The 10,957-nt window shown below is 44.6% G+C and overlaps 1 protein-coding gene across 1 annotated transcript in view; it reads right to left on the bottom strand.

The window, feature by feature from the left end:
* CELSR1 (cadherin EGF LAG seven-pass G-type receptor 1) overlaps positions 1–10,957 on the bottom strand; it is a 158,517-nt gene continuing 147,560 nt past the window's right edge. The window contains exons 28-35 of the mRNA XM_052681133.1: positions 10,184–10,310; positions 8,241–8,366; positions 6,854–6,990; positions 6,253–6,356; positions 5,295–5,462; positions 4,277–4,519; positions 3,727–3,991; positions 1–1,995 (exon numbers count right to left, since the gene is read on the bottom strand). Of these exons, the coding sequence (XP_052537093.1) occupies positions 1,971–1,995; positions 3,727–3,991; positions 4,277–4,519; positions 5,295–5,462; positions 6,253–6,356; positions 6,854–6,990; positions 8,241–8,366; positions 10,184–10,310 (1,195 nt within the window). The 3' untranslated portion in view covers positions 1–1,970. The remainder of the gene's footprint in view (positions 1,996–3,726; positions 3,992–4,276; positions 4,520–5,294; positions 5,463–6,252; positions 6,357–6,853; positions 6,991–8,240; positions 8,367–10,183; positions 10,311–10,957) is intronic.

Below are 10,957 nucleotides of genomic sequence, written 5' to 3'. Positions count from 1 at the left end.
TCCAAAAAAAATCTTAATTTATTGTAAATTCTCCTTTCGTCTCTGCTGCAATTCCAGTGTTCTGCACATTAATAAATATACATTTGTTAAAAAAAACAACAAACAACCTCCAGTGTCTAATCTGCCATAAAGCTTTTAAAAAGTCATAAAAATAGGTTTTAATTTTTTTTTTTTTTTTGTCATTAATACAACTGACCCTCCTTTACTGCAACAGTTCTGATCAAAATAAGACTACCTACATCTCACTGGGACAAAATATACATACACAGATAGGAAACGACTCCCACAGGCTCCGCACAGTGCCTGAGCACATGGCCAAGTGTCAGACACCCGAAACATTCAAAATGGTTTTCCCTCAGCCAGAGAATTTCACACAGCACATTGCATCACTTGTAGAGGAAGAATACCCTTCCTCCCCTTCCAACTGCCTCCAAAATGCATTCAAAAATGCACAGGAATATACCAAAACTGAGACTGACACATACTTTATTTCTCTTTTCTTCCCCCCCTGCATTCCCACATTTCTGCATCTCCCCTTTACCACGGTGCAAAAGAAAGCTGATGCGTTCCCACAGGGCTGCATGGGATGTGAGGAGCCCCAGGAGCCCTGGTGGCAGGCAGTAGCTCACGGCTGTACCATTGCCCACAGAACTTTAATCCTTCCATGCGCCTTTGGACACACTGGGAAGGGCAGGGATGTGCCCAGCAGCTGGGAAGTGAGGCCTGGCCATCCTTCCAGCCCTGTGTTTCTGCTCCGATCAGCAGCGTGCTGACTGCAGGGGGACAGGAATCAGCAGCGCCATGGCTGCAATGCAGAATGCCACTGTGTACAACCTGGGAGGGGAACCCTCTCCCCGAGGTCCCTGAGCCACACCAGCAGATTCAGAGCAACCCCTCTCACTTACACCACTTGCTTTTTTATTCTTGCTAATGGCAATGCTGATCTGAGTTCTGCCATACAAAGATGGCGTTGAAACCTTAAGACTAAGATACAACTTGTTTTTAGTCCTGAAGTGCAGTTTCCAAACATTTCAGTGCACTGAGAGAAGAGGCCAAAACACCAAACAGTGGAAAAAACACAAAGCATATTTTGTCACTTGTAGAAGAGGTTACAAAGAAAGATGCTGTGTCCTTACAGTGGTCCAAAACCTGTCAACAAAACTTACTGTATGCATGGATTTAGGAGTTATCTGTACTGTGTTTCTCTGCATTGCATGGCAGGCTGGTTTCCATGCAAACCTCTGTTACTTTATTGAACGCCAAATTCAAGTAAAACTGTGCAACATTTATATAAAAAATATCAAAACTCTTTTAACTGATTTCCTGTTATCAAATTAAGAAGATCAGTATAAATGTAAAATATACAAAAGAGCTTTTTCTTTCGCATCACCATACAAAATATATAAAAGTATCTACACTTTATATATATATATAAATATATATATAAAGGGTGTGTTGTTTTTTCTCTGGAGACGACACGTCCATCGGGGGGTGGACAGAGATGCTGGCATAGAAACTAAAGGACACTTGTTGGGACATTCCTCCGCAGAGTGCAGCGGGCCGATGGGTCACACTGTGGCCGGAGAAAAGTTGATGAGAGCCACCTGGGGTGCCTGCCTGGAGCCCGGCGGGCTGACTCGCTGTAGGACTGCGGCGGTAGCTTGTTTTCCCTTGCTTCTCCCCAACAGATGTGCAGCCCCTGCGGCACTGTCCGCACTGTGAGGAGGTACCCAGCCGTTCCGGGCAGCCCCGCGGCCGTTCCGTGCGTTTTGGCACGGGTTGGTGTTGTTGTTATTACCCCACAGCAGCCCCACGGCGGATGCAGCCGGCACCGTGTTCCCAATGCGAGCACCGGTGCTCTGCCAGGGCACCACCACCCTCGTCCTCGGGCTACGCAGTGATCCCGGCGAAGTCAGAGGCTCAGCCCCACGGTGAGGAGTCCAGAGCCACGATCACAGCTCCCTGGTGGTTCAAATTGAAGTTTCATTACTGCCTCTGTTAGTGGGAAGAAGTGATCATGCAGGGTTAGGGTTAAACTGGCATGGGAAAATGTCCCCACCCGAACTGACCCAATCTTTTTAGTTAGGTCTCACGCTCCACTGATGCTTGCCAACTGAATGTTGCACGGGGATCACAGAATCACAGGGGTTAAGAAGGAAGGGACCTCAAGAGATCATCGAGTCCAACGCCCCTGCTAAAGCGGGTTCCCTCCAATAGGTTGCACAGGTAGGCATCCCAACAGGTCTTGAATATCTCCACAGAAGGAAACTCCACAACCTCTCTGGGCAATCTGTTCCAGTGCTCCATCACCCTTACCATACGGAACTTCCTATGCACAAGCTTTAGGCCAATGCTCCTTGTCCTATTGCTGCACATCACCGAGAAGAGAATGCTCTTCCTGAGCACACCCTGCAGGTGCTACAGGCTATGAGAGTTGTACAGCGGGTGGCTGAGGGGTGCACTATTTAAAGGAAAGTTTATGGATTGTGTGTTTGGCTAACCCTTAAGTGATGATGTGAGGCTCACACTCAGACCTTGCAAGCTGTTAGAAACGTATTTCAGGCAGATTCATGCATTCCAAACCAGGATCTATTTCAACTGCCAGTCCTCAACAGCCCAAACATATATTTCTTCAGTGGGCTGGGAATGCTCTGCACACCCTTGAACAGCATTGGGAGTCTAAAGCGTAGTGGGATAAGGTTAAAGATGGGTAAGGAATTGTCTCTGGTTTTGAAGAAGGAGTGAGACTATTCTTTGTGTTAGTAAAAGGAAGACAATGTGTGCAAAATGTTTACACAGACTTTACTCAAGGCTGTTCTCATTTTGAATGTGAAAACTGCAATGAGTAATGAGGTTTCTGAGAATGCCTTGTGGTTGAAAGCTTGCTCCGCCTTTTGTTAATGTTCAATTCTGTTTAGAATGGCAGATACGCACACTGTATGGTGGGTGGGAATCACACACCTGGTAATTTAGGGTCAGAAGCTCAACACAGCACTTCTCTCTGCAGCTGTTAGCTCTCCAGCCCAGAAAACATGTTCCTCCTGCTTGGCTGGACTCCCATCCCATTCTCCCCCAGCCTCACCCCACACAGTGCTGGGCTTCCTCAGGGGTTTTGGGTTTTTTCCCCATCTGCTGACCTCCTGGCCACCCAGGACACCTCTTGCTGGACATGCATCAAAAAGTGCTGCTCCACGTATTGCCCTGCTCTAATCCTGCTCCTTGGGTGCCTGATATTGGCCAAAGTATAATTAACTGCACCCTGTGACGTGTCCTGAATGGTCCCAAACATCCTCCTTGCTAGAAAATAAGAGAATTTGTGAAAAAGAGAGAGAAAAAAAAAATGCTCCCATGGTCCAAGGTGCGTAGAGGTGAGAGACTGGGAGCACAGAGCTGGGAGCAGGGGGTAGCCCTGAGCAGAGCATTTTCCTAGGGCACAATCCTCACAGCTACACTGCTCATTGCTCGTGCTAGTACAGAGCACACCAAGGTGACCAGTGACAGGTGTCTACCACAGCACATTGCCTGTGATACCTGATTTTGACCTTCTTGTCAGTGAATCACAATTGTGTGTGCACACGACGTGGATGAGCAATGAGCCATGCGCTGGTGAAGGACTCTGGTCCAATCTCCATGAAATCTTTGCTCATGTGGGAGCACGCAGATGGAGAGCGGAGGGAGAGGTGAGAAGCATGGAAGGTCTGGCAGGGCATCCCACATGGCACTTACTCTGAGTCTGATGTCTCAGCATGTCCTGTTCCCACATGGACGTTCATGGCCATGCCATTGAGCTGGTCTCGAGACTGCTCCCTCCGAGCATTTTTGACTGTCACCCCCGAGTCTGAAGGAGAGCGGACCCCATCGTTAGTCCCAAGGGAAGTAGTCCTGGATGAGATCGTGGTCTGATTGTAATCTGACAGCTTTTCTCGCAGCCGATTCTTCATATTCTTGTCAATCAGTGGGGGAGGGTAGGTGACTTTATTTTTTAAGATGCCTGTCACCAAAGAGAGGGAACAATCAGGATTTTGAAACACACCAGTAAATTCATTTATCAAACTGAACACATCTGAGAAGTGACTCTTTATATTTCTTAATAAGAATTCTGGTTTGTCATTTTATTTCAGAACCAAAGGATCAGAAATCACCACTTCCCCCCTGGTAATACAGGCTGAAGCCATTAGGAAAGTGCTCTCCTAATGATCCCAATCCCCTCCCAAACAGATGCTTATTATCGCCACAGTCTCATGGCCTGCTTGCAGAGCTGGATTGGCTGCACTACCTTTCCTCTGCTCTGGCTGCTGGTTGTTCTGGTGGGACAGCGGTCTGTTCTCCTTCTGCTGCCCATCATTCTCTTTGTCCTGTGGTGCTTCATTGCTGTGGTTCACCTGATTTTCCCTGTGAAGCTCAACGTTGACCTTGGTCTCAACTTTGAGTTTCTGTTTCCCGCTGGGGTCCTCGCTGTCGCTGGCCGTTATGCATTCTGTGGGCCAATAGGGTTTCACATGATTGGGAAGGGTATCAACTGCAATGCAAAAAAACACTAGCTCGAAAACCACTGTTGGATAGGTGGTTAGCAACTGCTGCACAGCCAGTGTTATCTCCAGCAGCTGGGAAGGAGATGTGTGCCAAACCAGACAGTCAAACTTGCTGTGTGCTTCAGAGGATCATCATTGCACTGCACTGCTGTTGGGATGCAGCAAAGCCCTCAAAATACCTCTGGCAGGATGGCAGGGTGTCCAACTCTGCCTAAAACAAGGCTGTGGTTCCACACAGAGAAGTGTGAGACAAAACTAACCCTCATCTCTCCAGGGCTGGCAATCCCCCATGCTCCCCAGGAATGGTTTCTGAGAGGTGAGGGCAGCCAAGGCACCTCCCATGGTTCCACTACATCCAGATGCTTGTGCTGCCCAAAGAGAGGCAAGTACTTCTTCCTCGTGCCTACAAAATAACAAGTTCCCTCCCTCTCTTCCTCTTCTTTTGCATTTTGCTGGCTGTGTAACACCATTTCCAAGTGCTGCTGGGACCTGCCTGCAAAACATGCTGACTGCTGTCTGCCTGAGCATGGTTAAGTTGCAGATTTGCTCCAGCATCTTTTTACTTGCGCTCATTTTCCCCTATGAACAAACTCTTGAAAGGAAGAAAGGCCTCTAAGTTGGAGACAAGGATCAATCTGCAGTAGCAAGGCACGGTGGTAGGGATGCCATCTCAAATATATGCTACCTGGTAAATTTGTTACATCTACTTAAAGCTATTTTGGAGAAAATAAAACCATTGCTCTCCCCTTGCATCAGGAGTACCTTTAGGTGTGCTGTGGAGAGGGCCACGCTCATTGTTTTTGGCAGTGGATGTGTTCCACTTTTTCTCTGGCTCAAGTCCGTCTTCTTCACTGTCTGATGAATGGGAGGAGGCATAAGAGCTGCTGTGCTCATCAAGGGACAGTTCACTGTCAGAGTCTGAGTCATGCTCTGCAAATGCAGAAAGGAGAAATACAGCAATGAGAGGGTAACCAGGAGCTGGACACGTCTGTCTGCAATGCATGAAGAAAAAGAAAAGGCAGGTGTCTGGCTCAGGACGTGCCAGGGATGTGCACTTAAACCCACAAGTGCTCTCAAGATTAAATCAGAAGGACTGTGGCACCTGCCTAAGTCTTTATGGCAAGCGTAACTGCTCTATTCAGCTAATGGGAGCTGCAGAACAGAATGTGGAAGCTTTTTGCACTGTTCAATACTCAGAACAGTAACTACACAGGATCTCAATCAACACAACAACTGGCAAGCACAGGTACTTAGAAATATAAAAAAGCCTGCAAATGTACTCTTAAAAACTGCTACAAGGCAACAAAATTTAACAGCAAGACCCCAAGTGAAAGGAAATCAAACAAGAGACACTTCTCATTTTCTTGTATGAAATGCACAGTCATAAAAAAGGATACTGCCTCAAGGTCTCAAACATTAAAAGATGTCCAATTAAAAGTCTAGAGCAGTAGTACATAATTTGTGAGAAAGAAAAGGGACGCCAGAAACTGTCAGCAGCTGTGACAGCTGTCAGATTAAAACTGAGCCATCACAAGAAGCAGATACATATTTCCATTCCAGAATTCCCTAGTAAGGCAACCACTGCATATCTCCTCATGCCAACAGCATAACGAGAATGAGATGCAGAGTAACTGCTCCTACTGTTACAGAAGGCTTTGAAAAAATTGCTGAGAAGGGAAAGCTTCACAGATGGGTCAAAGCACTTACAAGTAATTCTTACCATTAGATTTAGATGGATTCCTGTGAAAAATGGAGGAATCTGCTTCAGTCTGACCAGCCCTTGCTTGACTTGAGGATCCACTGAGCTTATGAGCAGCATCATCCCTTAGAGGATAAAAACACGGGACACCTTTCTTGGTCATTTCACTGTTCTTACAACAAGGCAGACATGCAAATGAGATCCTTTTGCCAGCTGCAGTGCATGCTAGTCAGCCCATGCTTATTTGATTGCCAATGTAGGCACTTCTACAGCAAGACACAGGTAATGTCTGCCTTGGAGACATGAATCATCATTCTGAAAAAGCCTGATGTTAATAATCTAAGTCCTGCTCCTTGAAACACATGTGTATTTTAACAGGCAAGCAGCACAGCCAAAATAGTTAACACAGCAGCGATGGTAACTACTGCACTGTTGGAAGTCACCATTGCAAAGATTCAAGCAAAAGAAAATGCACCAAAGAAAATGACAGTCACATGAAACATAACTGTTAAGACAGAGCAAGTAACACTCGAAACATTTCTCTCTTGCTTTTTGTTTTCCACAAGAGTAACGAAAAGGGAAAGGCAAGCACCTGAAAGCCATGCACCTGCCACCGGATTACCTGAGGATATAAGCAAGGTAGCTATTGTGGCTCTTGGCTGACCTGACGGTGCTCTCTAGGGAGACAGTGGATTCCCCAATGGTTGTGCGGTACATATTTGGCTCTTCTATGTACGTGTTGTTACAGTTCAGAGATCGCTGAAGGGGGAAAAGAAAGACACGAAGCAACAATGAATGACAAGAGGCATTGTTTTAAACAAAACACGGTGGATTCCCGACTGTTCTAGGCAGATCTTTCCGTTCTGCAGCACATAGACTGGCAGAGAGAGCAGTGCCCAGCACTGACGCAGAAGCTGGAGTCTGAGATCTGTAACTGACTCTTTTCTTCAGCTGATGTACCTGCTCTTGAGAGTCTGAGTGTGCCTGAGTTTCAGCAAAGACTTTCAGTTCATTGCTGCTGGACAACAGGGGCCAGGGCATTGTATGCCTTCTTGACAGAAAGATTTTAAATGTGACTTAAGGGTCTACTGTGAGCCTTTAAGGGCAATGGAGAGTAAGACTGATCATTTTCAGAATGTTGATCTTGAGTCCATATATCTTATTAATGTTATTGCAAATAGACATGGAATCAGATCAAAGCAAGAAGTCTTAAAATGATTTTCACCAGAGCCTGTGGGCAGGGACCTGGGTATTCATTACAGCACTTTGAATATTCAAAGCTGGTGGACATGAGGCTCTCAGACCCAGCTCATCAGAAGAGTGTCGGTGCCTCATTTCAATCAACCAATTAATTGAAAACCTTTGCAGTTCTGAGCCTTAAAACCTCTTCCTCAATTTTCCACCTGGTAATAAAATCTAAGCATGCCATCGTCTCCCTTCCCAAGCACGGAGAGACTAGCTGCAAGCTGGCAGAGATGGCACCATGTTAGAGGGTACTTTCACGGTTCAATCTTATGGATTTAGGGCTCAAGACCACAATCTGATCCTGTTAAGCTTACCAGTGTAGGTGTCACCTGGATTGCAATATATATGGAGGAGTAATCGGTTACTTTTACTTACAAGTTTCAGACTTCTATTTACATAAATCAATAGACTATAATAAGAATAATGCAAGTACCAAAGTGGTTCAGAATACCCCACATACAAATTCTGTATCAAATCCTGACCTTTGCAAGTATAAAAAATAACAAATGCCTACTGAAAGTCCCGTTAGACATGCTGCCTGTTAAAAGTCTTTAAGAAGTGATTGTTGATGCTGAGGAAAAAAAATATTTCCTGTCAAAAGTTTTAAATAAAACACTAATCAGAACTTTTGAGAAGTCCTCGGTGATTTTTTAGAAGTCACTGAAAGCAGACAATTCACTTAATTGTGAACATGCCAATTATAAGTGCATTTTAGGTAACTTCCACCAGCCAGAAAATGATTTTTTTCCCATCTTTTTTCTTACAGTTAATAAAGTAGCTCTTGTTGCAGTGGAATCATCTGGAAGAGGTTTCTTTCCAGTTAAAGTATTCTTCAAGTGCTTCCTGACTTCTTTGTTAAATACGCAGTGGAAGAAGAAAATGAACAGCCCCTGGATCGTTTTAGAGAGAAGAAAACGAAATCTAAATGATTCATTACCACAAAACTGCAAACACAAATGAGTATTAGAGAACATTTCTGAAACAACCGCTGAATTCCAGTTCACAGTCCATGATTTCAACAGCAGTAACTATTTCCTGTCTTTGACTGAAATGGCCCTGACTGATCCCTTCTGCATAATTTGCTTCCCAACTTAAATGTGCATAAATGGCCTTGGAAAATATACAAAATGATGTGTTCCTATAGGATTTATAGAGCAGAGCTCATAGTAGTTGTCACTCTACCTCATAGTTCTCAATGTCCAATAGGCACATCAGTGCCACTGGAAGACATTTCAGGAAGTTTCATGGTTGTAGCTGCATTAAGTTTTCAGAGCTTTTACACTGATTCTGAGACAAAATCAGTAACAGCACACCAACAATATCATGGCCTTTAGTGAAAACCTCTGGAAATGGGGAACTACTGTGGTAGGTGTCCTTAATATTGCTGCTAAAAGAACTTTAGAAAGCCTCATTAGGCATGAAGAGATGCTGGGGTCAGGGAGCTTTTGCCCCTTATGTTCTTCCTTCTGGAAGGGAAAGGCACTGAAATTGCCAGGGCTGGGCAGCCTTTGGCCTGCCAGGAACACACATGAACACATTTTTGAGGGGGCAGGGAGCATGCACGTGTATGTTCTCAGATATATTTGCTTTGAGGGAATTCATGCAGCTGCCAAACTATTATCCATTTTGGTTGGAGATATAGTATATAGAAGCCAATCACTCATGAAGTTGCAGCTGTACCAACATTACAAGATGCCTGCATTTCAAGATTTCAGCCAAAGCAATTGACTGAGTAACTTTAAACTTCAAACTCTTTTTCTAAACATTCAATCAAATGCAATCTTAGTTGGCATTAGCACTTTGGGATTATTCATTAATAAAACTCACATAAATGTCCCTCTAAAGAATACAAGTTCAAAGAAGGCAATGACGTGAAACGCCACATACCACCGTGCCTCTCCAGGCAAGTTTGGAGAACTCCAGCCACTGACTTTCCTCCCTCTCCCCAGGTTTATATTTAATTTTATTTCATTCTAGGCTTGTGGAAGCCTGGTTTTACAGCCTAAGTGGGAATATTTATTTCAGAGCATGCCAAGTTGCAGTGGTAGAATATGTTCCAGGCTGGTCTATCTGATGTGCTTGCAAGGCCTGGACAGGCACCTCCTTGGGTGACCTACCAGACTTCTTTTTCTCTTTCATTAAAATCTGTGGTTCTTGTGCTGCAACTGACAGCAGTGGCCTTCCAGCAGTGCCTGTTTTAGTACTGTAGGCAGTACTAATTAGCATGACTTCGTAATTACTTTCATGCCAGATCTCCTACAAACCATATTCTGCATCTTCAATCAACAACAGTGCAGATCAAACAGGTGATCCAGTAGAACCCTACTGCAGTGAGTCATATTTAAGAATCACCATTTGACTAATTTTCTTAAATGGTAACTTACATTGTGAAAGCAACAAAATGACTGTTAACAATGAACTTGCAGAAGACAACAGCAAAGATTTTGCCTCTGGAAAGATACAGGTATAATTACCTACTGTTATTTATCTGTCGTTTTTTGAGAGCACTTATCTTAGGATGACTGAAAGTGATAGACTGCAATTACTAGAAGCTACGGTTTTGGTGAACAGAGCACTCACTCCCTTTGAGAAAACAATACAAAAATTGTACTTAACACCTCAGTTATAAAGTTAGCTAACATTTACCTATTTTTGGGGCACAGCAGTGCGTTCACTGAGGTCATTCACTGACAAAATGCTAACATACCTGCAAGCAGCTAAAAATGGCAAAGAGATAGTGAAAAGTCATGACGTCGCTGTTCACTGCCATCAGCCCCAGGAGCCACGTGGCACTGATGAGCAGGAGGAGCAGGAACGCCGTCCGCAGCACCGAGCTGTGAAGGAAGCACAAGAAAGCACTTACAGCATGAAGGAGATAGGAGGAAAGCTCAGCTTTTCAACACAGGTGAGAAAAAATGCCCTATCCTTGAGAGCCCACACGGACCTGGTGAGGAGTAAATGCCCACGGATTCAGCAAAAAGAAGGCCCTTGAGGCAGTGCTCACCAGCTGCCAATTCCCAACCCCCCTCCTAGTGCTATCTAATGACTTAGAATATTCAGGTTAAAAAAAAAAATAAAAAAAAGGCAATTTCTTTTCAAGTCTGTTTCTAGGGTGATCTTCCAACAAACATGGCTGTTCGCCAAGCCCTACTGTTCAGTCTTGTTGACTGTGAGGCAGAGATCTGGGCGGTAAATGGCCAGGTCCGTCTCAGTTCTGTTTGTTGAGTTCACGTTCGCATTCTTTCCCAACGTTACAGCCCAAGGCTTTGAATTGAGAGCAGTCAGGGGAGTGTATGTTTGCTTAAAAACATTACGTACACAGACACTTTCCAAAGCTGGTGACAATTCCAGTGGCAGAAGTTTCATGTTCTTAGTAAAATGGCTGACATTAAGTAGCAATTTCTCCCCATTTGTTTAGGGAGATTTAAGGAAAAAAAAAAACTAAAAACTGAGATCTAATGCTGAGTAAGTAGCTACAGAA

This window comes from Tympanuchus pallidicinctus, unplaced genomic scaffold, assembly GCF_026119805.1.
Source record: "Tympanuchus pallidicinctus isolate F22 unplaced genomic scaffold, pur_lepc_1.0 scaffold19, whole genome shotgun sequence".
Taxonomy (NCBI): domain Eukaryota; kingdom Metazoa; phylum Chordata; class Aves; order Galliformes; family Phasianidae; genus Tympanuchus; species Tympanuchus pallidicinctus.
Note: the sequence above shows the minus strand (reverse complement) of the source record. Positions and strands in the feature narration are given on the sequence as shown.